This window comes from Narcine bancroftii, chromosome 10 (genome assembly GCF_036971445.1).
Source record: "Narcine bancroftii isolate sNarBan1 chromosome 10, sNarBan1.hap1, whole genome shotgun sequence".
In the NCBI taxonomy this organism is placed as follows: Eukaryota; Metazoa; Chordata; class Chondrichthyes; order Torpediniformes; family Narcinidae; genus Narcine; species Narcine bancroftii.
In genome coordinates this window covers 90,963,323-90,991,169 of record NC_091478.1, presented here as the reverse complement: position 1 = coordinate 90,991,169, position 27,847 = coordinate 90,963,323, and the positions used below count along the sequence as shown (strand labels likewise).

General features: G+C 38.1%; 1 protein-coding gene across 18 annotated transcripts in view; it reads right to left on the bottom strand.

Moving 5' to 3' along the window:
- The window catches only part of tdrd12 (tudor domain containing 12), a 142,620-nt gene that overhangs the window by 73,056 nt on the left and 41,717 nt on the right, over positions 1–27,847 (bottom strand). For 14 of the 18 annotated variants that reach the window (XM_069901768.1, XM_069901764.1, XM_069901770.1 and 11 more), the window contains 9 exons: positions 26,771–26,849; positions 25,689–25,751; positions 22,630–22,743; positions 18,220–18,402; positions 16,687–16,812; positions 11,152–11,308; positions 7,937–8,064; positions 6,685–6,876; positions 3,032–3,160 (listed from right to left, as the gene is read on the bottom strand). In XM_069901768.1, the coding sequence (XP_069757869.1) occupies positions 3,032–3,160; positions 6,685–6,876; positions 7,937–8,064; positions 11,152–11,308; positions 16,687–16,812; positions 18,220–18,402; positions 22,630–22,743; positions 25,689–25,751; positions 26,771–26,849 (1,171 nt within the window). Of the gene's footprint in view, positions 1–3,031; positions 3,161–6,684; positions 6,877–7,936; positions 8,065–11,151; positions 11,309–16,686; positions 16,813–18,219; positions 18,403–22,629; positions 22,744–25,629; positions 25,752–26,770; positions 26,850–27,847 lie in introns of those variants that run through there. The other 4 variants (XM_069901771.1, XM_069901782.1, XM_069901781.1 and 1 more) reach the window with 3 other exon arrangements.

The following is a 27,847-nucleotide window of genomic DNA, read 5'->3' as shown; positions in this document are numbered from 1 at the left end:
TCAGCTGTAAGCACAGTCATTACACTAGATACTGTAACTATATACATTGGTGATAGGTCTGTACTATCACACCCTTACAGTGATAATCCCATTTTACTAAAATGGGAGTTCATAATACTGTGGTGTCACAGACTGAGTTAACAACCCTCTGGATTTTTTCTTGTCGTAAGATTTGGCACCTCCATACCAGACAGTGATGCAATCAGCCAGAATGCTCTCCTCAGAACACCTGTAGATGTTTGAGGATCTTTGGTGACATACTGAATGTCCTCAGGTACCTCACAAAGTATAGCTGCTAGCTGGCCCTCTTCATGATTGCATTAATGTGGAGGCTCCAGGACAGATCCTTAGAGATACTGACACCCAGGAATTTGAAGTTCTTGACCCCCTCCACTATTGAGCCCTTATGTTCCCCTGACTCCCTCCCGAAATCCACAATCATTTCCTTGGTTTTGCTAACATTGAGCGCAAGGTTGTTGATGCGACATCTCTCAAAGAGCTGATCTATCCCCTCCTGGATGCTTCCTCTTTGAGGTTTATGATTCTGCTGACAGCTGTGGTGTCATCATCAAACTTGTAGATAGCATTGGAATTGTGCCTGGTCACGCAGTGGTCACAGTAGAGCAGTGGGCTAAGCACACATTTTTGGGGTGCGCCTGTGTTGATAATGTGAAGAGAAGACGTTGCTTCCAATTCATACTGACTACAGTCTTCCGATGAGAAAGTCAAGGATCCAGTTGCAGAAGGGGGAGGTAGAGGCCCAAAATTTGTAGCTTGTTGACCAGCACTGAGGGTGTGGTGATACAACCACTACACTGGTCGCACTCCTACCAGTCTACTGCAACCACTATATCTGCACGTAGGCAGAGCCTGCTCCACCTTCCAGCTGCCAATCACCACCCCACATAAACACTTGAGCCGGCCCCTTTGGAGTGTCAGAGACGTGGAGCTAGCAAAGTTACTGAGACTGGTGTGTACAAGTTTAAGCTAATTAAAGCCTGTTGTTCAGTCTGTGGACTTTGCATCAGAATTATTTGCTGAGCTGCAGTTGATGAAGAGCGGCCATATGTAAAAGTTGTTGTTTTTGAGGTGTTCCAGAGTTGAGAGGAGAGCCAACCATACTGCATCTGCTGTGGAGTAATTGTGACATTAGGCAAATTGCAGGGGGGGGGTCCAGATCTTTTCTTAGGTACGTGTGAATTCTGGCCATGACCAGCCTATCAAAGCATTTCATCACAGAAGAAGTTAGTGCTACTGGGTGATTGTTGTTGAGGCACCTCGCATTTGGGCACCAGGATGATTGAAGCCCTTTTAAAGCCGGTGGGAACCTCTGACTGTAGCAATGAGATGTTTAAAATGATGATGCAAGTGCTACAGGTCAATAGTTATTAAGGCAGGTTACTATACACAATGCTCCAGGATATCCCTGGTTTTATAGTGCCCTCCATAATGTTTGGAACAAAGACCCTTTGTTTGCCCCTGTGGTCCAAAGTTTTAAATTTGTAAACAATTTGCAGGTGTTTGAGATTACTCAGGCATATTTAATTGCTTCATTGGTGCAGGTATGAGAGCGAGGCTTCCCCACACCCCCACCCTCTAACCCCCCAAACAATAAGAAGCAGGAGTTGAAGACGGCTGCAGTAGAGGCCTGGCAGAGCATCAACAGAGAAGGTACTGGTGATGTCTCTGAATCACAGACTTCAAGCAGTCATTGTATACAACATAGTACTAAACATGACTACATTAATATACATATCATTGCTCTGTCCCAAATATGATGGTGCCAGGGTACTATGTATAAAAAGTGATTTAATTCCTGCATGGTCAAAGCAAAATGTACAAAAATTCGCTTGAATAAAATTTGGAATGTGCACTTTAATTACATGTGACTTGTTTGATTATAAATTTTAAACTGTGGAGCACAAGGGCAAATAAAGGAAAAAAGATGACACTGTATATTATTGCCATGGCTGATAAGCAAGTATCCCATAGGCATTATTTTAACCATTCAATCTGCATGTGCTATCATTTTTAAGCATCAATGGACTGTACACCAACTTCCCTCTGTTGACCCAAACAAAGCCCTAATATTTTGTCATTATTTCAACTTCCAAAATAAACACCTTCACATTTCAGTATTAAATTTCATTGTTATTTTTCTGCCTAACTTTCTAGCTAATCAATATTATTTGTATCTTAAGTAATCCCCCTGTAATCCAGAACATATCTCTAATATTTATCATCTGTAAACCTATTAATCATACCTCCAACAATGAAATAATTAATTACATCACAATTAATTATATTACAATCATCAATACATCATCTCTTGGGTCCAAACCTGGTCACAGATTTCTAATCAGCAAAGCAACATTTCACCATCACTCTTTGCTACTTTTAGATGCAATTGCCAGCCTGCCTTGGATCCCCTGGTCTCTAAATTTCTTGTATTTCATATTTTTCTTTCTTTCAAAAAGGCAACTACACAAATATAGTTAACCTGATGTTGTGTTGCACATACCAAATTCTTATACTCTAATGAGATTAATCTTGTACTCATCTGAGCGGTTATAATATGTAATAAATAAAAAAATTCCCTTTAGAATTAATATTTTAAGGAGATGTAGGATCTTTTCCCATTTAATTAGTAAGCAGTAAAAGAATATTTGCAATTCAGATTTGTTAAAACAAAGCCGTTTTTTGAGAGAGATGCATTATTATTTCATGACAACTACAAATAACTTGGATCAGCCATTCTCAACCTTTTTTTGGCTATGGCCCCTTTTAAGACTCTACTCAAAGTTTATGCCCCTCCCTCCTTCCCTGTGAAGCAGCTGTTCAGTTGGTTTATTCCATATTTCTCTCCTATTGACAACATTTAAAAACATTATTTTAAAATTTCACTCTAAGCCCCCCTCCCCTTAAATATGCTGTGGTGCCCAGGAGAGCTACAGTGCGTCCACTGAGAATGACTGATTTAGATCACTGTATTGTCGTGTAATAAAAACTATACTGCAACAGGATAACCTACTTTAAACACATGATCCACTTCCTCAGGACAATTGGCAAAAATCAGAGTCTTTTGTAAAATCTCAGAGGTGAAGTCCAACGTGGTCAACAACAGTGATGTTTTCTCATGGTCTTGACAAAGCTGCACAATCTAATGAAAAAACAATCAAAATTATTGCAAGTAAAATTTTCAAAATAGATTCTTTTCAATTAATAGACATAATATTATGAACATACCTTCTTATCCCATTTTCTGAATTTATTAAATGCAAGCAGTGAGAGGCGCAATGAACTCCCATAATAAAAAAAATTCTCAGTGGGTTTTATAGGAGATATTGAAATGAAAATATCGATGATCAGTTTTGGGGAGAGAGAGAATGTTATGACAAAAAGGGATGACACAAGATCTGGCATTTACAGGGATGCAAATATCCTTTAAATGCATGTTAAAAAAAAATCAAGAACACTCAATAAGTCTGAACTCGAGCACATAAATTTTCTAAGCTATGGACTGCAAGTAATTAAAAAGAAATGGATAAAACAATCAAGCATTTGAAAGACTGAGAATTTTCAATTGGGGCACTTCACAATAAAAGACTAAGTGAAAGCATTGAAAAAATGTTGGATCTCAGTTTCAACAAATAAAGACAGTGAGCCATAGTATGTTGGGAAAATCACGTCAAGATGCAATAGGACATGGAGGAAAGTACCAAATGAGCCAAGGGCAGGCTTAACTTACTGAGACAAAAGGATTAGTCAGAAGTTGTAAATTGAGGGCCAAAATTCAAATATAGAAGCAAGGCTGCATGGAGTCTTCAGACAATAGGGTGGCGTGGTTGGTGTAGCAGTTAGCACAAGGCTTTTACAGCACCAGCATCAAATCTTGCAATGTGAGGAGTTTGTACATTCTCCTCATGCCTATGTGGGTTTTCCCTGGGAGCTCCAGTTTCTTCCCATTGTTCAAAACGTACCAGGGGTGTAGATTAATTGAGTGTAAATTGGGCAGCATGGATTTGTGGGCCAAAATGGCCTGTTACTGCACTGTATGTCTAAATTTTAAAAATTAAAATAAATTTACATTTTATTTTTTAAAAAATTAAAATTTTTAATTCCTTGGGATAGAGATGGAGTTGGTACAGAGTAGGATAGAGACAAAATATGGTGACTTCAGTCTTCCCAATAACTACTTGGATTAAGTTTCTGCTCAACAGTGGAAGTGTAATAAAAGATTGAGGCAAGTAAACCTGGGTGTTGAAACCAGCATCTTGTTTCTGATATTATCAAGGGACAGCATATAGATGAGAAATAGGTGGGATGCGAAAATAAACTATTGGAGAAAACAAAAGTAAATGAGAGATTGCAGACATTGGAAAACTGAGGGAATGCACAAATGCTGAAACACCATCTCTCTTTTGCCTTCCATGGATGCTGCCTGACCTGCTGTGTTCTTCCAGCCTTTTCTGTATTACCATAAGAAATAGTATTGGCTCAGGAAGAGAAACCATCACTGAATATTCCCAATAGCTATGACTGCTGAAAGCAATTACGAATGAAATACTATTTTGTTAGAAGTCAGAGTGTTCAAGAAATATTGTCAATATGTTGACGGCCAAAGGCCAAGAAGAGGGATTTATAACATCCAAGGGGGATGTATTGAAAAAAATTACATGCAGAGTGAATTTATCAAGGTTTTGAAAAGCAAACTGGATGGGCAGATAGGTAAAAGACAGAATTATTTTTAGAACAAGAGAGAGTGTATGAGGAATACAACATGAGGAGATAGAGCTAATAGGTAATGGCATCAATTTAATGAGATAATTTTGTGTACAAAATTTCTCTGATTCTGGATTATAGTGTCAAAATTGCATATGCCATTAGAGACTATGATAAATGTCACTACTATGCCATGACTGAAGGAATTTATTTAAAAAAATAACTTGGGCTAAGGATACCATTCAGCCCATCAGTTCCAATCCTGTTTTCAGCAGAATAATCTCATCAATACCATTATTCCCATCCACCCCTCCCCTTTAAGACTTGCAATGCATTCTCTCACACATCAACATTACTGAAAATAAAGAGCAACTTACAGTAGCCAAATATTTTTACAGCATTATTTGGAATGAGAAAAACTGAGTATTTGGATAAAGCCACACACATGGGGAGAAAGAGCCTTAATTTTTTTTCTCTATTTTCGCTCCCTTTGCTACTCCACATTATTTTTGTTATCTCTTTGTTTCATTTCCATTTGCTGCTTTCTCTTTCCTTCCTGAATTCCCTTTGAGGCTGCTATATATACCCTGCTAGTGAGGTGAAACTCTCCCCAATAACACTACAAATACCCATAAAATGCGGATGTCGTTAACACTGTGATTGTAGTAAAAACACAGATCCAAGGGGAAATTCAGCTGGTCTCACTGTGATCATAGGAGATAAAGATATATTATGGATGTTTAGGGCCTCAGCCTTCATCAAGGTATATGTGAAAAAAGAGAAGCTCTGTGAAAGGAGGGGGAGAGAGGGAGAAAGGGGGGGGAAGGGAGGGGGAGAGAGAAGGAGGGGGAGAGAGAAGGAGGGGGAGAGGAGGGGGAGAGAGAGGAGGGGGAGAGAGAGGAGGGGGAGAGAGAGGAGGGGGAGAGAGAGGAGGGGGAGAGAGAGGAGGGGGAGAGAGAGGAGGGGGAGAGAGAGGAGGGGAGAGAGAGGGGGAGAGAGAGGAGGGGGAGAGAGAGGAGGGGGAGAGAGAGGAGGGGGAGAGAGAGGAAGATGGGATAGCAAAGTGAGGGAGCACTGGAGATCAAGGGAACATGGGAGAGCGAGAAGGGGAGTGGGAAGGTGAGGGGGAGATGTCAGGGGGACAGAGGCAAAGAAAATTGATGTTGATATCTTTCGGTTTCCTCTTCATCGCAGTCTGGGCGCAGCTGGGAGATTGGTTTGTTGAGGTCCTCGGTTGTGTCCACTACAATAGTGTTGACCTCCCAGTGGCCACCCATTTAATTGCTGACATGCCTGTACATGATCTCATGCACTGCAAAACTGAGCCCACTCACAAAGTTGAGGAACAACACCTCATATTCCATCTGGACACCCTCCAACTGATGATATTAACATTGACTTCTCTGGCTTCCATTAAACCTTACCATCCACCCACCCCCAAACTTTCCCCATGTCTCCTGTCCTCTTGCTGTCTCTCTCCCCTTTCAGAGAGCCAAATTCTCATCTTTTCTCTCCCCTGTCCTTTTATTATATACAATTGACATGTTTTATCTGTTTTCTGAACTCGTCCCCCCTCCCATTCTTCTTTTCTTCCCCACCCTTTGAATACAGATGCTTGTCTCTTCTTTTCTATGCACATATCTTGAGGAAGGGTTCAGTCCCAAAACATTGGTAATATATCTTTTCCTTCTATGGATACTATGAGATTGGCTGAGTTCCTCCACCATCTTTGTGTTTTTACTAATAAATGCCCTGCAAATACATTGATCCCTGCTGAAACCTGACACAATTATAATTATCATATTTTCTAAGAACAGTGTTTCAAAAACATTAAACCATTTTTTCTTGCTTATGGTATTATAGAAAAATTACATGATCAAAATTTTTAAAATGAAACTATTTTATGACAGTGAAGTGAACACAGTAAACAATTTAAATTGTTTCATTTTTCTCGATACAAACCTGATGAACATTTCCATAAAGTGCAGCTTCTTCCATGGCTGTTATAACAACATAAGGATCATTTTGATTTTGTTTCACTAAAATTTCCATTTCTTTTGTCCAATGCTTTCCAACAGCTATAAGCTGTTGGGGAGTTGATAGTCTTTCTGGAATATTAGTCGCCTCCCTGAATTGTTGCAAGATACAAGTTATCTATGATTTAAAAAAAGTATAGGTTTTCCATTATGTATCCTGAGAATGATATTGCACCATTCTTATGCTAGATTCAAACAACAAAGCTACATATTGTCAATGGCAATAATCTGTTAAGTCCAAATTTTAAATAAACAAAATTTAGTACTAATAGTTAATAATCCCCTGGGAGCAACAAGTCTTTTTCCATTAGAAATATTCATGTGTTGACAGTAAAAAGTTGGATAACCTCACACCAGAAGGTATAAATGCTCCAAAAATAACAGTAAAGCACAAGTGGTGACAAAACAAAGATCCACTTAGAAAAAGCTTTCACTGCAGTCATTAGTTTTATAACGAGACAATTGATGATGCAAAAGAATTGGAAAATGCTATTCATTACACTAAATATAAATGATGAAGAATACATGGGATTATTATCTTTTCTATAGAACATTAAGTTCACAAGAAAGTTGAATAAACAATTTACCAGGACCGGAGGGCTTCAGTTTTCAGAAGAGGTTCGATTGGCTGGAACATTGTGTCTCTTAGACCACAGGAGGCTAAGGAATAACTTTATAGAAGTACACCAAATTATCAGGGTTATCGATAAGGTGAACAGTCACTGACGCTTCCCCAGTGTAGGAGAGTCAAAATTAAAAGGGATAGGTCTAAAGTGAGGGAAGAAATATTTAAAAGGGATCTAAAACCAAATTTTTTATAAAAAATGCAGGGGCGGTGGGTATATGGAATAAGCTACCAGAGGAAGTGGCAGAGGAGAGTACAATTACAACATCTGAATGATATTTAGACAGGTATATGAACAGGAAAGGTTTGGTTTAGCTTTAGCTGAGATGGACAACTTAGTTGGCGTGGGCAAATTGGGCTGAAGGGCCAGTTTCTATGCTGTACAGACCTACACTATAAAAAATGTATCCTTCAACTATATACCTCTTAAATCAGATGCCCTGGTGGATTTGCAAAGAAATTAGAAAACATTAAATATGTCCAAGTGTTTCAGCAAGCAAATAATAAATGGCAATTTTACTTGACTTTCCATTTACATTGTAACACTACTCACTTCATCTAATGCTTCATTGAATAACAGATCAACTTCATGCAATATCAAATGGCTGAGTCTGACGAAAAATAGGCAGTGTTTTTTGAGGACACGCACAAGACTGTGTGGAGTAGTAATAACTACATCATCTGCAATTAAATTTATATTTTGAAGTTGAAAATTGGACTTTAAATACTCTTTTCATGAATAAATGCTACTGAAAATATGGTATTAGCAATTTAATAAATGCAATTTTGTCATATAAACAGCTGTTATAAATTTTATTAATATTTACCATATTAAAATTATTAAAATTAAAATAAATATACATTTCATACAAATTTTCACAAAAATAACAAAGGTTAAATGTAAAACTCAGCTGGAAAAAGTGTTGTAAATCAGGATAACAGACATATTGAGAATACTATATTTCAAGACACAGGAAGGACAAGACCCTGGGTGTTGTTAAACATAGGTCTTGGATACATACAGAGTTCTATGAACTTAACAACACAGGGTGATTGGCCGAGGCATTGAGCATGTTTATTACATTACATTTGTACATTGGTTAGGCTGTGCTTGAAGTATTGTATTCAGTTTTGGGAAAGATGTGATGAAGTTAAAGGGTTTTGTAAAGATGTTTCCTTGATGGCAGTACTCAAGAGATTGGATAGAGTGGAGCAAAGGAGGCTGAGAAGTGACATGATAGAAATATTTAAAATGATAAGAGGCATAAGGTCATAAACAAATTTATAGATTTGTTAAGAGGCATAACAGCTTGAATCTGTTTCCCATGATAGGGATGTCTAAAACTAAAGGGCATAAAATGAAGGCAAGAGGGAGGAAGGTTAAAGAGGATAAAAGGAATTTTTTTTCATGAAAGGAATACAGAATTTGGTATCTGGATGTGCTGCCAGAGGTCGTGGTGATGGAGTAGCAACAACATTCAAAAGGTTTTTTGATGGGTACTTGAATGAATAAGGTATCGAGGGGAATGAAATTAATGCAGGGGAATGAAATTAATGCAGGCAAGTGGGATTAATATAGATAGGCACGATGACTGGCATAGATGTAGTGGGCTGAATGGCCTTTTTCTGTTATAACATTATAATTTGTCATAAATGAACTTGGGCCTAGAAATGATTTGCATTTAAAGAAAATGATTCTTGCATTTGAAAATAAAATGGAAGAACAATATTATGCTCATTTCTGGGCATCTAGCATGGTAGAAAATAAACCACAACTGCAAAGTTTTTGTTTTTAGATAGGATAATATTCAATGGTGGTCCCCAGGCATCCACCTAGCTTTCAAACTAAAACAAAGTAGAGGCATTGATAATTTCATTGCTAGTCAACATTCCAGTTCATTGAGTTACATTGGAAAAGCTGTTTTTTAAAAAAAATCTTGAAGTAAAGAAGCCAGAACCATTTTTCAGAGGTGCACAAGAGATCATGTTGAATTTCAATTGGGTGAACAGAGCAAAATTGTCGATGTTAGCCAATGGTGTAATGTTATCAGTTTGGGAAAAACGTACAAAGGCACTGTGGAGGAACTTTTGGTTTGAAAACTGGAGTGCAGTCAGTTCCTGAAAATGCTGGAAACAGAATGTGTTATTTTCAATGAACTGAAAAGCATTTGAGAAGATCATCTTTAGGGCTACAGGGAACTTGATTCGATAAAATTCCTAAAAATTACTTCAAGAGAACTTCCAACCCAGAACCCAATATCAAAAATTAATTTCCAATCTCACTCATCTGAAAAATTATTATTTATTCAAGGCATATTTTACTGGTTTCACTTCACCATTACAATTTTAAAAGGTTGATTAAAGCACATGTGAAAAGCACAGACAAGACCACAACTGACCACATTTGTATTCCAGAAAATGACGAGAGGCTGGAGATACTGGAGCTGGTTGTGCATCAACAATGGAGAGAAATGGACAGCTAACATTTTAGGTCAGGATTTCTTTTTGACATCAAGGGGTGAAGGAGAGATAACCAGCTAAAGAGGAAAGGAAAAGGACAGGGAGAAGGGGGGAGGGCAAGAAGCCATAGGCTACTGGCAGAAGATGGGAGATGAGACAGAGCGGAATAGGGGTGACACTGGGGTCTGAGTGAAAAGAAAGCACGGAAATGCTCCAAAAGGGAAACAGATGAGGGAGGATGGAAACAGTGGAGCAGGAATGGGTTGGGATTTACCTGAAATAGGAAATTTTAATGCTCATACTGACAGTTGTAGGCTAACCAGGTGGAAAAAAAGTGCTGATTTTCAAATTTGCATTTGGGCTCACTCTGGTGACGTGACACAGTTCGACATGGTAATGAGAAGAGGAATTAAAACAGTTGGTCGCCGGATGTTCCAGCTGGTATATGAAGACAGAATGCAGGTGCTTGAGAGAACAGGTTGCCATTGATCGAAATAGAGGTGGATGCATCGTATCAAACCACAGTAGATGTGATTGGAGAAGGGCCATGTGAAATGCTGCCTCACCTGCAAGATCTATTTACATCCCTGAATGGAGGTGGGGTATCGTCTGTGCAAGAGTGAACTAGGGAGTCACAGAGAGAGTAATCTCTGTGAAAAGCAGAAAGGTGTGGCGAGGGGGAAAGGTTGGAGTGCAATCACATTATAGCTGGTGGAATTGAAGAATGATATGCTGGTTGCAGATGCTACTAGAATGGAAAATAAGGACCACAGCTACTGAGATCCCATGGGTTGGAGATAGTGGCAGGGAGATATCCTTAAACAATTACTAAATTTAGACACACAGCACAATAACTGGCCATTTCAGTCCATGAGTCTGTGCTGCTCAATTTACACCCCTTCATACATTTGAAATTGTGGGAGGAAACTGGAGCCCTCGTGGAAAACTCCTTACAGACGGCATGGGATTTGAACCCTGGTCCCGATCACTAGCACTGTAAAGGTGTTGCACTAACCACTACACCAACCACGCTGCCCCATAACCATTCAGGAAACAATCTCCTGATGATAGTTTGGTTCTCGTCGAGATGCAGATATGTGGAGGTGTCCCAGAGTTACCATCTGGGCTCTGTAAGCTAGGAATCAGTATGCCACACAACAGAAACACATTTGTACTTTGTTTGAATTGATGTCATTCAAAGAATCCATATAGATAGTTGTTCACTTTGTCAGAGTACATTAAATGCTATGTTTTACTTTCTTAGTAATAATAAACTAATCTACAAGCCATTACAAATGATACACTTACATCCTTTGTCAAGCTTTATTTTCTGTCTTTCTTCTGGATCTTGTCCAACCAAAACCAATGATAGATTGAGTGGCCGTGAAAACCTTTTCAAGTCAATTAATACCTGGTATACGTAATGGGCCTTTTGTTGTCCAGGACACACAATTATCACAAATGGCTATTAGTCAAATTAAAACAAATATAAGTTGAGTGGTTAGTATTACTTCTATAAATAGATTTAAAAAAATTTGTATAACTCATTATTGCTTTATTCTATTACATCTGTCAGTGGTAGAAAAACTGCTGGAGTGGATTTTGAGAGAAAGAATCCATCAACACTTGGATGGCCAGAGGAAAATTAATGAGAGGCAGCATAGATTTGTGTATGGAAATTGTGTCTCACAAACGATAGATTTTTTTTGAAGAGGTGACAAAGTGGTTAGACAAGGACAAGGCAGCTGATTTGTTTTTAAATATGATCCCATACAGTAGATTGGTATGGAAGGTTGGGGCACATGGGATAGGAGGCTAACTAGTTAGCTGGTTAAAAATGGTCTTAGTGATAGGAGTCAGAGAGTGGTTGCAGAAGACTTTTCAGACTGGGGGACCATGACTGTGGAGTGTTCAAAAGCCCTGCTTTTGTTCTGTACATAAGTAATTTGGACAAGGTAAATTTGCTGATGAAAATATATGCTACAGTGGACAGTAATGGTTACATGGGATTGCAGTGAGATCAAAACCAGATGGGAAATAGATGCCACAAGATTTGCACCACCAGGCTCAGAAACAACTGCTAACCCTCCACCATTGGACTCCTCAACAACAAACTCAATCAGGAGTTCATTTCAGGACACTTCATTGATTTTTTTTTCTCTGTACTTCAGTTTGTCTACATTTCTTTATTTGTTTCCTTGTGTGTGTGGAATACAGATTTTAAAAAAACCCACCATGAATAAGGGTTAATTCTGCCTTGCCTGAAGAAAAAGAATCTCAGGATTGTATTTGATGTCACGTTGTATGTACTCTAACTATAAATCCGAAATTGGGCTAAGAAATGGCTGATGCAGTTCAATTTAGAGAAGTGCCAAGTGCTGGAGTTGAGTAAATTAGATTAGGCAGGATTTACTTCGTTATTGGCAATGCCCTAAAGTGGGTTATGGAACAGAGGGACCTGAGGGTGCAGGTATATAGCTTTTTAAAGCTCATAGTATGATAGACAAGAATAGTCAAGAGAGCATTTGGGACACTTTTCTTGATCAGGCAAGGAAATGAATACAAGTGTCAGGACATCATGTTGAAGTTATACCACAATTGGAATACCGTGTGCAGTTTTGTTCGCCTAACTATAGGAAGAACACTATAAAACTGGAAAGGATATAGGTTTACAAAATTGTTGCCAGGATTAAGGAAGATAAGTTATTGGGAGAAACTGGATAAACTTGGTCTGCATTCCTTAGAGCATAGGAGGTTAAGAGTGGATCATATTGAGGTCTATACAATTGAGGGACATTGATAAGGTGAATAGAGGAGAATCTAAGATGAAAGATTATAGCTGTATGGTGAGGGGATGGGATTTCAAAGGGACAGTTCTTTACCCAGAGGGTGGTGGGTACATGATGAGCTCCTAGAAAAGATCATAAGCCCAGGTATGTCAGCTTCCTTTAAGAAACATTGGAATAACAACATGGATAGGTGGGGATTGGAGCAGACTAAGCACAATGCAGGCAAGTGGGACAAAAGAAGGAGGGCACATTGTTTGGCATGGACAAGCTAGACCTATTTCCATCTGCAAATCTTTATGAGTAATTTATTTGGCTATTGACTTGGAGAGAAATCACAATATTGTGATGTACACAATGAAACTAATGCATTCACAAACTCCAGGTAAACAAGAAAATGTGCAGATGTTGAAGTCTAGTACAGTACTCAAAAGTGCTGATAAACATTGATGAATTACTGTAATTAAAGCCCCACAGAAACAATTCTCTGGACACCTCCAAGATGCATCCAATGAGCAGTTTCACTTCTTTGACCCATTCCTGAATTTTCTGATCTTTCGAATGCCTACACTTGCAAACATCTTGTGTAATTTACTGGTGAGTGTCCATCGAATTCCTGCAGTAAGTTCAATCAGAGCCTGACCAATGACTCAACATTGTTAAAACATGGATATACAGTGCTCTCCATAATGTTTGGGACAAAGACACATTTTCCTTTATTTGCCTCCATCCTCCACAGTTTTAAAATTGTAATCAAACAATTCACATATAATTAAAGTGGACATTCCAGACTTTTTTGTATAGATTTTGGTTTGACCATATATAAATTACAGCACTTTTTATACATAGTACCCTCATTTCAGGACACCATCATAAATGGGACATAGTAATGGTATGTATATTAAAGTACTCATATTTACTACTTGTTGCAGTTCCCTTGCATTCAATGACTGCTTGAAGTCTGTGATTTGTAGACATCACCAGGTGCTGAGTATCTTCTCTGTTATTGATCTCCAGGCCTCTACTGCAGCCATCTTTAGCTCCTTCTTGTTAGGGGGCGGGTGGGGCTTGTCCCCTTTTCTCTTCAGCATATGGAAGGCATGTTCAATTAGATTTGAATCTGGTAAATGACTTGTCCTTCAAGAATTTTCCAATTTTTAGCATGGAAAAACTCCTTTGTTGCTCGAGCAGTATATTTGGGATCATTGTCTTGCTGTAGGATGAAGCATCATTCATTGACTTTGGAGGCATTTGCCATAACTTGAACAGATAAGATTTTCTATACACCTCAGAATTCATTTTGCTACTGCCATCAGCAGTTATAATGAAGTGCATCAGTACCTGTGGCAGCCATACATGTTCAGGCCATATCACCCCCAACACCATGTTTCACAGATGAGGTGATATGCTTTGGATCTTGGGCAGTTCCTTTATGCCTCCACTCTTGCCATCACTGATTTTGGTTAATCTTGGTCTTATCTGTCCACAAACATTTTCAGAATTCTGCAGGCTCTTTAAAATACTTATTGGGAAACTGTAATCTGGTTATCCTATTTCTGTGGCTAACTAGTGGTTTGAATCTTGTAGTGTAGTCTCTGTATTGTTGTTCATGAAGTCATCTGCAGTCTATAGTCATTGACACATCAACACCACTTTGCTCTTTTCTTAATGATGTTCCAAACAGTTGACTTCGGTAATTCTAAGGGTTGTCTGATGTTTCTTACTGTTTTACTGGCCACCGAGACAGAGGTGCAGCAAAGAAGAGGTACAAGGACTGCTTAAAGAAATCTCTTGGTGCCTGCCACATTGACCACTGCCAGTGGGCGGATCTCGCCTCCAACCGTGCATCTTGGCACCTCACAGTTCGGCGGGCAGCAACCTCCTTTGAAGAAGACCGCAGAGCCCACCTCACGGACAAGACAAAGGAGGAAAAACCCAACACCCAACCCCAACCCATCAATTTTCCCTTGAAACCGCTGCAACCGTGTCTGCCTGTCCCGCATCGGACTTGTCAGCCACAAACGAGCCTGCAGCAGACGTGGACATACCCCTCCATAAATCTTCGTCTGCGAAGCCAAGCCAAAGAAGAAGAATTATGGGTTTTCAGCCTCATGGCTTCTTTGACTTTTATAGGCACAACACTGTTCCACACGGTGAAAAATGGCAACTAGACTCCAAAGGTGATCAAAGTCTCTGAATGACTTTGTCGTTGATGATTTTGATGGTGGAGAGGTAGCAATGAAGCAATTAAACATTCCTGAGTAATCACAAACACCTCTGAAGCCAAATGTCACAAACATCATGGTCTACTGTATTAGACTGCTACATGATCAAGTAGTTGAGGGGAAAGTAATCAGCAGAGGGAAACCTGGTCTTACCACAGATGCTTTAACACATCATTCTCCAGGGATGACTTGAAGCACTTTGGATAGAGGTGTCCACATGTATGAGGCTGTGTGCAAATGAACAGGGATTACAAGATGATATGCTGTGCATGCAATTTTTAAAAATTAACGATTAAGCTCCAGTCTTGTGTCTGAGGAAAGTATTGGTTGGAATGAATGAAATATTTTTGTTTATTTTGTGAGAAAGAATAAATGAAAAATATGTACAGGATGCAAAATTTCTCTGCCAATGCCATATGAGAATAAAAGATGACATTTCAGTCTAAGACAGGGGTCTCCAAAATAATCTATATCAATCCCTGGAGGTTGATGGGATAATCCAAGGGGTCAATAAATGGCAAGGGAGAGGTCTCGGTGAGAGAGAGAGTGAGAGAGAGCGAGTAAGAGCGAGAGCGAGAGAGAGCGAGAGAGAGCGAGAGAGAGCTGGAGTTGGTGGCTGCTATGTTGTATTTGGCTTAGGCCTCATTAGAGCCAAGGACTAATGGATCAGAGAAGGAGGTATGTGTCCAATGCCCCCCACCCCCCTACTGTCCGATGCTGCCATCACCAACCATCCTCCCTTCCCCATCCAGCATCGCCACCACCCCAAGGATTCCATGACTGGGAGTCAATGAAGTATCAAGGATTCCATGAAGGGGTCAATGGTCCAAATGTTTTGGGGACCCCTAATCTATGAGAACTCATCAAGTGGCTATTAGATACATTTTGCACTGCATGAAAAATGTCCTTCTACTTAAAATATTAAACTGCCTCAGGCTTAGTCAAAGGCATAAAATTAATGTCTTTGTACAAAGTTGAGAACATGATCATTTTAACCTACCCTTGTCCAGAACAAGTATTTCAGAAGAACTAAACTTCTTTTGTATAATTAAATCCAGATGATGAAAATTCAGTAACACTGCAATTAGATACATTATTCACAGCAAATGTTTAAGGATAATTTAAATAACTGGCTCTGTCAATAAGAAAAGGGGCTGGTCATTTAAAAATGAGTTGCATGGAAATACCATTGTGCAGATGGCAGTCAACATTTGAAATTCTCTATCCCAGATGCTGCAAAAGGCTAAATCATTAAAAGTATTAAAGATGAGGGTAGAGACATTTTTGCAAAATTGGGGAATTAAAGGTTATAGGGAACAGATGCAATTGAGACACCGAGCCAGTGCAGATTAGCCAAGTTCATACTGAACAGCAAAGCAGCCTTGAAGCCCAGGTGACCCACTCCTGGTATTTTGTATCTCATAAAAGACATTAAACCTCTTGTAGCATTGCAAATAAAAAGGGACAGTGATTGACTTGTATATTGTCCTCTAGTCAAAAAAATCATTTTCAATTAATTTGAATTTAAATGTGCTTCATTAACAATTACAAAGCAAAGGGATGAAAACATCCTTCAATATGTACCATATATTTCAATATAAGTCGACTAGCAGATAGGTCGACCCCCCTTTTTTTAAAAAAAAAAGCCTCATTTTAATAGTTTTATGGTATATCCGGTGAATGTTGACCCCCATTTTTAGGCTGTCCAGCCACCCAGCAACCACCCAAATTTTTTTTTAAAGCAACCCAATCCCCAAGTAAAAAAAAACTGTAAATTAAGCAAATAAAAAAAAAACCTCAGCCTACCAGGGAGGAGCGGGAACTCAGCCTACCAGGCAGGAGCAGTGACCTTGTACCCCAAGTAGGAGGGGTGACATCATTCTCCCGGTGGAAGCCTCAGACCTATTTGGGATGAGTGGTGACCTCGTTCTCTGGAGCAGGAGCGGCGACCTCATTTTCTGGAGAAGGAGTGGTGAACTCAGGCTCTTCGGTAGAACTGGGTGACCTCAGGCTCTATAATTGTACAATGTCTGGGTGAGTTATGGTGGTGCCTGGTGGTGGGGAGGTGTCGGGAAACAGCAGTGCCGATGACAGGGAAGTGCTTCCAAGATCGACTAATACACCGAACTGGCATTTCCAGGGTCGACATATGCCAAATGGACATCAAACAGTTTTTGACCTGAATTTAAGGTCTCAAAAGTATATCTGGCGTATAAGTTGACCCCCATTTTTTGAGTGACTTTTGAGGGTTTTACGACTCGAGTTATATGCCGAAATATACAGTAAATCATCTCCAAAAACCAATTTCATTTGCATTTCTCTTTTTGACCTCCTATGCAGTTATGACAAATTTCATGCGTTCAAAAAATAGCTTCTTTTCTTATGAAAATGTGTGGTATATTGCAAAATCCAACATTGAGTCCCAAAACTGTAATTTCTGAGAATCAGTTATTTAGGCCATTTAAATTCACTTACACATTCTTGGCATTCAAAGAATCCTGGTAATTTCACATCCCCAAAAAGTTACCTCAGGTTTATGTTTTGTTATCCATTTATTTTTAATATGCTCTTTCAGATGGCACTATCACATTATTCACTTGGCTCTGACTCTTCAATTTACTTTCTCTGCAATTTAAAAAAACAAGTCCACCCACAAATTGGAGGAACACCTAATTTTCCATCTGGGCACTCTCTAACCAGATGTCATGAACATTGACTTTTCCAGTTTCTGCTCTCCTTTTTCCCCCTCCCTCCTTCTTTCCATATCTCTTGCTTCCCTTTACATAGCCATCTATCCTCCCTGCTGTCCCCTCCCTCCTGTCTCCACCTATCACCTCAGGCCTTTGTGACCACCCCCCCCTCCCATTTTACTCTTTTGCTTGGACACATGCTGACATTTTTCCATACCTTGATGAAGGGCTCGAGCCCAAAACGTGGGTTATGTACTTTGACCTTTTCTATATAAAGGACACTGTTTGACCTGCTGAGTTTCTCCAGCTTTGTGTGTGGGTTCTTTTTTAAACTATCTTTAAAAATTCCTATTCTGATGCAAGGTTATTTATCTGAGATGTTAATTCTACTTCTCTCACCATACTTACCTACTGAGTATTTTAAAAATGTTCAGTATTTATTTCTAAAAAACTCACTAGCTTTTAAGATGCAGTGAAGCACTTGGAGGACAGCCAGAAGCATAGCAAGCAACCTTTATTAATCTTGCCAATTATCAGATACTATGAATACCAGATATTCATATTTTATATGAAATGTTTAAAATTGTATTTTTGTTTTATGCATGATAAGACTAATAACTTTGTACAAATCAAAGTTGTGGTCCCATTAAAATAAGAAAAGACACAGGTCCTTACCAAATTTCGCTTGGATTGGAAATTGTACAGCGATTGCATTTGCAGAAATGTTAACAATGGAGGAATGTATAAAAGAGGATCATCTCCTTTATGTGATACTGCAACTAAATCACAACCGCGGCCTATGGCGGGCCAGCAGTAAGCTTGCACAATATTGGGTCCAATATTTTTCTTGCACAGTTCCTTCAGAGAAAGCAAACCAGGCAATGTATAAAGGAACTACATTCTATGAAACAATGTGCTTAGAAAACAGTGATTCTATACAATATCTACAAATTTTACATACAGTAAAACTCTGATTATACAAAATCAGATGATCCAAAATCCTCAGTTAACTGAAAAATTTTTTGGACCCGGAAATTTCAGCATTAAAATTTTTCTCAGATAATTGAGGATTTCAGAAAAATCCAAATCTTCATTTATCCAAAATTTTGCCTCTGAAAAATTTTGGATAAATGAGGATATCTGAAACCATCAGAAATCCTCAGTTATCTGAATTTTTATGGACCCGGTCTTCTGTCACAGTTTGAAAAACTTACAGAATTTTGGAAAATCCTCTGAGTAGAATTTTGAGTTTTTGGTGTTGGATTTACCTTATTTTGTTCAGGTTCATTTTTGATTAGAATTACACTTTATTTCAAGCTTAAAAGGCCTTCCTTTGTTGATATTTAAAAACTGTTACAAGTGATTTGCTGTTTCTACTGCCTGTTTTTAAAAAATGACCAGTTATCCGAAAATATTGTTTATCCGAAAAAAGCCCTGTCCGGACCATTTTGGATAATCGGAGTTTTACTGTATTGTTTCCAAACAATGCACGGCAACAAAGTTATAGCATGGTCATAATTATCATACCTAAATGGGAAGTCGAGGAATGCAAGAACTATTTTTTATAAACAAAGGGAACCATGATAACACAAAATAAAGACTTACAACTTTTATTTCAAAAGGTGCATTTTCATGTTGCAGTTTCATATCAAAAGCTTTTGCTAATTAAATGTTTGCCCAAGCTAGATTCTCATTATTTTTGTACATTCTCCAATATATAACAATCAATATATTAGAAAGTTAAGCCAATGTTCAAGGAAAATCATTGTTTTTGCTCTATTTACGTGGAAACAAAATAATTCCATAGGGGAATGACAAACTACTTGAGGGAGTGAGCCAAAAATGCACTTTTAGAAGGCTGTTAAAAGTTGGGATTACAATGGAGATCACAAGCTTGGTGAAAGAATCTTAAATGCACTGGAGATTCTATGAATGGGCACTGTAGTATGAAGAGGCTGGAAATGTATAAAGGAGGATGAAAATTTTTAGCAGAATTACTAAGAGAAATTCCACTCAATGCTAGTTAGGGAAACAAAATGATTAATGAGTTAAATTTTTCAAAAGTCTGCATACAGGAAGCAGAATATGAACATAATGAAATACCTTGGATAGTGATCAATCCAATAATGTTGGGAAACCCAAAGGTCTGCAGACACGGTGATTGTAGTCAAAACAGAAATGCTGAAGGAAGTAAACAGGTCTAGCGGCGCCCACAGATAGTAAAAATACATTACCGTCTTTTCAGGCCTGAGTCCTTCTTCAAGGTAGAGAATTTGAATTAAAGGTTGAGGAAAAAGGGGGAAGAATGGTAGGAAGAAGAGTGCAGACCAACAGACAAAAGATGCTAATTGGATATAATAAGAGGAAAGGTGAGAATTGATTTTGGCTCTGTAAAAGTAGACAGAAGATGGGGAGGGGGAAAAGAGGAGGATAAGCAGAAGAAGATGGTGGGGGTGGGGTAACCAAAATCAGATAAGTCAATGTTAATGCCATCCATTTGAAGGGTGCTTAGAAGATTAAATACTGTTCCTCCAATTTGCAGCTGGTCTCAGTCTAGCAGTGCACGAGACCATGGATAGATATCTTAACAAGGGAAGGAGTGGGGAATTGAAATGGGTGGCCACTGGGTATTCCATGCTATTGCGGCAGACAGAGTTGAGGTGCTCAAAGAAGCCATCTCCCAGTCTGCATCCAGTCTCTCCAATGGAGAGAAGACAACAATAGGAGTAATGAATGCATTAGATGTCCCCTGCAGATTCACAATGATGGTATAAGTATTGACTACTCAAGTTTCTGTTAACCACCACTCCCTCCACAAATCTTCTCCCCATCTCCTTTAGCTGTTTCTCTCTCTCACCTTTTCCTGTCTCCTTTCAGAGAGCCAAAATCAATTGTCATCTTTCCTCTTATCATATCCAATTAACACCTTTTGTCTGTTGGTCTGGACTGTTCTCCCTTCGACTGCTCCCCCTTCCAGTCTTCTCCCTTTCTTTCCCCAGCCTTTAATTCAGACACCTTTCCCCCACCCCCCCCCACATACCTTGAAGAAGGGCTTAGGCCCAGAACATCAGTAATACATCTTTACCTCCTATGGACACAGAAAGACTGGCTGAGTTCCTCCAACATTTCTGTGTTTTGAAACCAATAGTGATAATTACACAGAGAAATGTTTTAGCAGCAGGTCACAGGACTGAACAATATTCTGTGGCTGAAAATGATAGTAAGGCTACTTGATTAGAAGCTTAACTCTGAGCTTTAAAAAAATCCAGCACTGCCAGTGCTCCACAAAATTGAGGAATAATGTAACATAATACACAAAAATGCTGGAGAAACTCAGCAGGACACACAACTTCCATAGGAAGTAAAGGGTAGCCAACGTTTCAGGCCTGAGCCTTTCGTAAAGGTATTAGCAAAAAGCAAGCATATACCCGATTAAAAAGGTGAGGAGAGGAGGAAGGGGCCAGGGAGGAGTACAGGCTAACAAGTAGGGGAGAAGAATGGGAAGGGATTTGGGAGCTGGAGGAAATGAGACAGAGGGGTAGGGAGAGAGAGACTGGAGGAAGGGGTTTAACAGAAACTGGAGGTCAATGTTAATTCTGTTAGGTTGAAGGGTGCCCAGATGGAACAGTAGGTGTTGTTCCATCAATTTGTGAGTAGCCTTGATTTGGCATCTTATGATGACATCTACAGATAGACCCGATTTACGATGTTCTGATTTACGATATTTTGAAGTTACCATGATCAGAATCTGTTTTGAATAAAGGTAAGTCAGAGTCATCCTGTATTGTGCTTTGACAGTTAAAACACTTTTTTTTTTAAAAAAAGGTGATTTGGAACGCATGCGCAGATTGCCATTGCTGGGGAGGGAGAGATTAATGAGGGAGAGAAAGCGATGGCAATCTGCACATGCGTTGCAAGTCACGACATAGGTTGCGAGGTAACGCCGCTGTCCCTAGATACCCTGCACCATCTCGGGCTCCCATCAGAAGCGAGGACGTCGGCCTCCTGCCGGCAGCAGCAGCAGGGGCCTCAGTTTCTGCAGGGACAAGACGGAATAGTACCAGTATTGTATAAACATGTCAGTGTGGAGCTGGTGTGTGGAATTAAAATGGTTGGCCACCGGGAGGTCCCTGCTTTTGCAACAGATTGAGTGAAGGTGCTCAACAAAACAATCTTACAGTCTGCCCAATGTAGATGAGCGAGCACTAGCTTTGGTCAGGCAGAGTGTGTGGGCAATTGCAGTCACTGGGGTAAGTACAGAGGGGGCAATTAGTGGGAAGGGATGAGTGGATGAGGAATTCTGGAGGGAGCTGCTCCTGTGGAAAGTGGAGAGGGGAAAATGTATCTTGTGGCGGGATCACATTGTAGATGGTGAAAATTGCGGATATATTGGATGCAGAGGCTGGTGGGATGGTAGGCAAGGACAAGATGAATCCAGTCCTTGTGTCTCAGGGTGGATGGGGCCAGGGCTGAAGTGCAGGAAATAGAGGAGATTTAGGTAAAGGCTAAGTTGATTGCAGTAGAGGGGAAGCCACATTTTTTGAAGCAGAAGATCTCGGATATTTGGAATGGAAGGCCTCATCCTGGAAGCAGATGTGCTAGAGATAGAGGAATTGAAAGAAATAGAATCCTTAGAGGACAGTTACCTCGAATTGGAGTCGAGGTAACTGTGAGAGTTGGTAGGTTTGTAGAAAACATCTGCAGAGAGTTTGAATCCAAAGATGCAGACAGAGAAAGATCAAGAAAGGGGAGAGTGTTGCCAAGTTAATCTGAAATCAGGGTAAAAGTTAGTAGCAAAGTGGATAAAATTGACAAGGTCATCAGGGTGCAGGCGGCAGCACCAATGTAGTTATACAATTTAGCCATGTAGACAAAACAGCCTCTATTTAGTGTTGAACTAAAAATTAGTCTAAATATATTGCTAAAGTTGCAGAGCTCAAGCATATTTAAAGATAATGGAATGGAATTTGTTAAACCAAAGTGTCCAAACTAAAAGTAATTAAAAATGTGGAGACACACTGTGGGCAAATTGTTTTGGTGTGCAAGGGAGCCATGAAAAAATTGAATGTGACAAAACAAGATTACCTTTTTTAAATTCAGAGGAACTGGTGCAATTTCCATATTGCTACATGGGGTTAGTTTAATATTTGAATGTACCAGGATACCATTGCATTGGTCAAAAGCCATTTTTGATGACACCTGGATAAAAGACATAGAACCAACTAATGTTTTAATCAGATTTAAAAACAACTCTAAAACAGAAAATTCTTAGTTCAATAAAAATAAATTTTCACTAAAAAAAAACAAAATAATTTTACTTAAAAATAGAACTTACCTACAATAATATTTATAGTATTTCCAATTTAGTGAATATTTCCTGTTTTACAGAAGTGTTCATCCGTAAATTTAACCCACCCAGACAGTAATATTGGAGCACAGATTTTGAGAATTATAAACGAGGAAAGATAGTAAACAGAAATAAAGAATTCTCAGAAAGTGAATTTGCAACTTAGGGTCTTGGTATTCAATGGCACAGATATCAATGGTTGTAGTCAGAATTGGAGAAGAATTTTTTTTAACGTGAAATTGTGAATTTCACTATCTTATCAAGGTGTCCCAAAGTATGTAGGAAGAGCACAGGTGTATTTGGAAATTAATTAATGCTAGACTAGCGATGATTAATTATAATTTTATTCATCAGCTATATTTAATGCCGGAGAAATTTAAAAAAATTTGGTTTTAGTAAGTTGGATTCTTGTTTTCGATGTGATCAGACGGCCAATACTTTTTTGCATACTGTTTGGTTTTGTGATCGATTACAACAGTTTTGGAAAGGTATTCAATCTGTTTTTAACAGTTTATATAATATCCATCTTGTATTAGATCCCGATATATTTTTATTAGGGAACATGCAATCATTAATCAATTTAGGTTTAGAGGATTATCAGATTTCATTTATTTATTTAGCTTTAGTTGTGGCTAAGAAATGTATAGCACTTACTTGGAAAGATAGAAATATACTAACTTTAGATAAGTGGTATTTGGAAATGAAATTTTGTTTGACTATGGAAAGGATATCTTTTTCAATTCAGGATAAGATGTCTTTTTATAAGTTAAAGTGGACTTCTTTGCTAATTATATGCATTTAAGTTTGATTTAAATATATGTTTAAGTGTGATATTTTAGTATTGACAATTTTTTTTGTTGTTGTTAGAATTTTTTTAGGTTAAGTTTTATCTCTTTTTTTTGTAAGTGGGTATTTTTTTCATATATAATATTGTCAATTTTATTAACTCTTCACTCTTTATTTTGGGGGGGTTGGACTAATTTTAAGTTAGACTATTAATATTGTGTTACAATTAACGGGGGGGGGGTTATTTTGTGTAGCTTTCTGATGTAATATTGTAATCATACCTTTTTAAAATTTTTTTTCTATTTTTCTTTAAATGTAATTTTTTATTGTATTCATGTTATAAAAATTTTAAATAAAGTCTTTAAAAAAAAAGGAAGAGCACAGGTAAAGGCCATTCAGGCTAAAGTCTGTGCAATCAAAATGCCCAAATCAAACTAAAACTCTTCAGCTTGCACATATCTACCCCTTCATATTCACTTGAAAGCATTTTAAATGATACTATTGTCTTTGTTTCCACCACTACTCCTGGTAGACTGTTTAAGACACCCATCATTTTGTGTAAAAACAAACATTTTTGTTAGCTTATAACTAAGGATAGGGTTCAACAGTAATCTTCAGAAGGGGTTTGGGTTTAGACAGGAAACCAGGGTTATACGTGGGCAGATGGGAGTGAAGCCAGGAAGTGGGGTCAGCCATCAGCACAACCCCCTACCAGTGAATTCCAGTTCACTGCAGTATGTCATCAAATACTCTACTAAACTTTCACAGGTATATTGCGGAAAGTCTATTGACTGGTTGCATCATTGGTAACTTGAGTACCCTGGAACGTAGAAGGTTGCAGAAAGTGACAAACCTAGGCAAGTCCATCATTGGTATCAACCTTCTGTCCATCCACTGAAGACATCTGCATCAGATGCTGTCCCAAAAAAGCAAATAGCATGATGGAGGAAACCCATCACCCTGATAACAACCTCTTCCTATTGCTACCTTCAGGCAGACGAATTAGAAGCCTGATGGTCAGCCCATCGAGGTTCAAGAGCAGTTTATACCTAACAGCTATTAGGTCACTGACTTCCCCGTACTACCCTTATCCTAACCATAAAATAGGCCAGATCCATTAAAGGATCTGTCTGTACGACTGAAATTTCACTTTTTTCTTGCATTAACTGATACTGTGAATATTTGTTATCAGTCTTTTGCAATATCATGGCAATTTAATATATATTATTGTAGTCAGTGTGTCTTATGAATTTTGGTGCATCCATACATTGTATTTATGTATATGATAATAAACTCTCATTACTGATATCCAAGCTATCAATTCACTGGGCTTTCCATGCATCTGTATGCTATGCATCAAATTACTACGAGGGATCTTGTCAAGTGTTAATGTTAAAAGGCATGAAATACAACTTACATTCAGCCAGCTCTCATAAACAGCAATGATCAGATGAAATGTTTTGGTAAAAGTGAATGAGAAGTAAATAGTAGCCTGTTGCTTGGAATAACTCACTTGCTCTTTAGTGCAATAGATCCCAACAGGCTTTTTCATTCCCAAATATGAGAGCAGACAGTACCTCACTTTAATGTGTTGCATCCCACACAGGTCAAGCCAGTATGAACACAAAAATAATATAAACTCATTGTCATTATGTTCGGTGACTGCCATCAGAATCAGACCTCTAAACACAAATGCCTGAAATAATTTTGCAATAGTTTACTGCAAGAAATAAATAATGCTCTGACTTAGTCATAAAATTTCACAGCAGAACATGTACAGTATTAAAGCAGTAACTAAAGCTGAGTGAGGCGAAAGAATAAAATCCCCCCTCAAAATTTTCCATCAAATAACACACAAGCAGGTTTTCAATTGTCAGCTTCTATGCAATAAACTTTCTAAATTCCTTCAATACTGATATCACATTAGTAATTAATGACATCTAATAGCTTACCAACAAACTCAATAAAATTTCTTAAGTGAATGCAGATAATTTTCATTCCAGCAAGTTACCTGTTGCAGATGAAGTACACTTTTTGTATTTAATGGATCTGGGTTTAGAAACTGCAAGAGTCTGTGAAAAATAATTGTATACAGACTGATAATGAGAATACATAAATTATATGTAAACAAAGCACAAATTACTCACTTCAAGTAGCAACTTTAGGGAAAAAAGTTAATGATTCACATCAATATTTTTTTCTGTCAGCTCCTGGATATTTCTAACTGGGTCCCATTAAATTTTAATACAATGTTGTGACCAAATAAGCATGTACTGAAAAATATATTTTCCACAGTTATTTTATAGATTTCTTGTAAAAGATGCATTGAATAGAAAACAGAAGCAATGTACTCATATTTTAGTATGTTATTGCAAATGAAATATTACCAAATCATTAAAAGGTTGACCATCTCCCCCCTCAATAAATATCTCAAACCCATTCACTTTTGCTTTTCTTTGTTGAGTGTCCTTTTTCAATCACCTGTCATCTTCCCTGAGTTTGTCTGACCATATTGCAATATTATGGTTACTTTCTGAGAATAATCTAGTCCATCCAGAGGCATGGACAAGATTTGAAGATATGGTTTGTATTTCATTGGGACAGTGGCAAGTATAAATGTAAGGGATTGGGTGGGAAATCACTGAATGGCTGAACAGGACCAAGCAGCTGCATGGCTGTTTCCTGATATTCTCAGGGGTATTATTTATGCATGGATCTTTGCAGCATATTATACTAATCCTTTTAAAAATACAGCAGAGCATAATTTTGATTTTCTCCCAATTTTATACATGGTTAAATTCAAGCATACTGCTGTGCTACTTTTTAAGAGGAGGAATTCTAGTCAATTTTTCCATCTCTAGTTCTGTGATTCTGAAGACAATTACTATTTTTTTTTCCTGCTGCATTATTGTACCTACCTTGTACCGGGTCAACAGTTCATGGATCAATTATTTGGCAGATAAACTTCTCGGACCATTTTAAATGACAAAGTATTACAGAACAGTAAAATTCATACAATAAACTACTCATATGAGAATTCAATTTACAAATAAGATTTCAACAAAGTTGTGTTAAAATAATGAATACTTAACTTGCTTGAATAATTTCATTGTGTGTCTGCTTTAATATAGATGTGATCCCATCTTTATGAGAATCTTTACTGTGATCAATCCTAATTTAAAGAACAGAACAGTATTTTTTAAAAACTGTTCAATGATATCAAGTATGAGAGAAATAAATATTTGGCAGCTCACCCACCAAATATAAACCCTATTAAAAAAAACAATAAATAAATTCAAAAAAGACAAGCAGTTTAGGCAGGTGGACATTAGATAAAATTTAATAATAAAAAATGCAAACCCACTCATCTGGGAACAAAATAATTGTTCAAAAGGTACTGGGGGTTGTGGGTGTAATTGGGCGGCACGGGCTTATGGGCCAAAGGGCCTGTTACCGTGCTGCATGTATAAATTTTTAAAAAAAGGAATGAAAAATTCACAAGCATTTTGAAAAGCATAGAAACTCAAGGATTCAGGTACAAATTTCGTGAAAGAAACTTCAAGGAAGATAGTTAAGAAAACGTTTTCCCAAGGTAATATATTCAAAAAGGGTACTGAATAAAAAACACAAAGATGTGTCAGAATTATCTACAAAGTTATTGTTTTAACTTCAAGTAATGCAGCTTCTGTTCCATCCATACATTCCCTTCCTTGACCGAGGAGAAATGGAATGAAAATACTTTCGTAATCCAACTCTTAAATACAGTGAAAACCCAAAATGCTGGAAGAACTTTTTAAAGATAAAATATGAAACTGGGCTTCACAAAACCATCAACATTCCCGCTGAATTTTTCTTGATATTCCTTGAGTACATCAGATGACGTTATTTTAAAAAGAATGCCATCAAGGTATTTATACTTAAAAGAAACACACAGGGAGTGAATTTGATACATTTTGAGCAATACCTTAAGTGAAAATAAATTGAGAGAAAAGGCTAGATTATATTGATCAATGGGCTAAATATGAAGGCTATCCACTCTAAGTTATGGAAAACCCCTTGTCAGTGCAACAGAAACTAGAATGAGAAGTTATATGCACATTCTATCTTTATGCATTGCAATATCTAGGTGTTATTTATCTGGAGTACACTGATGAGCTCACTGAAGCTTTA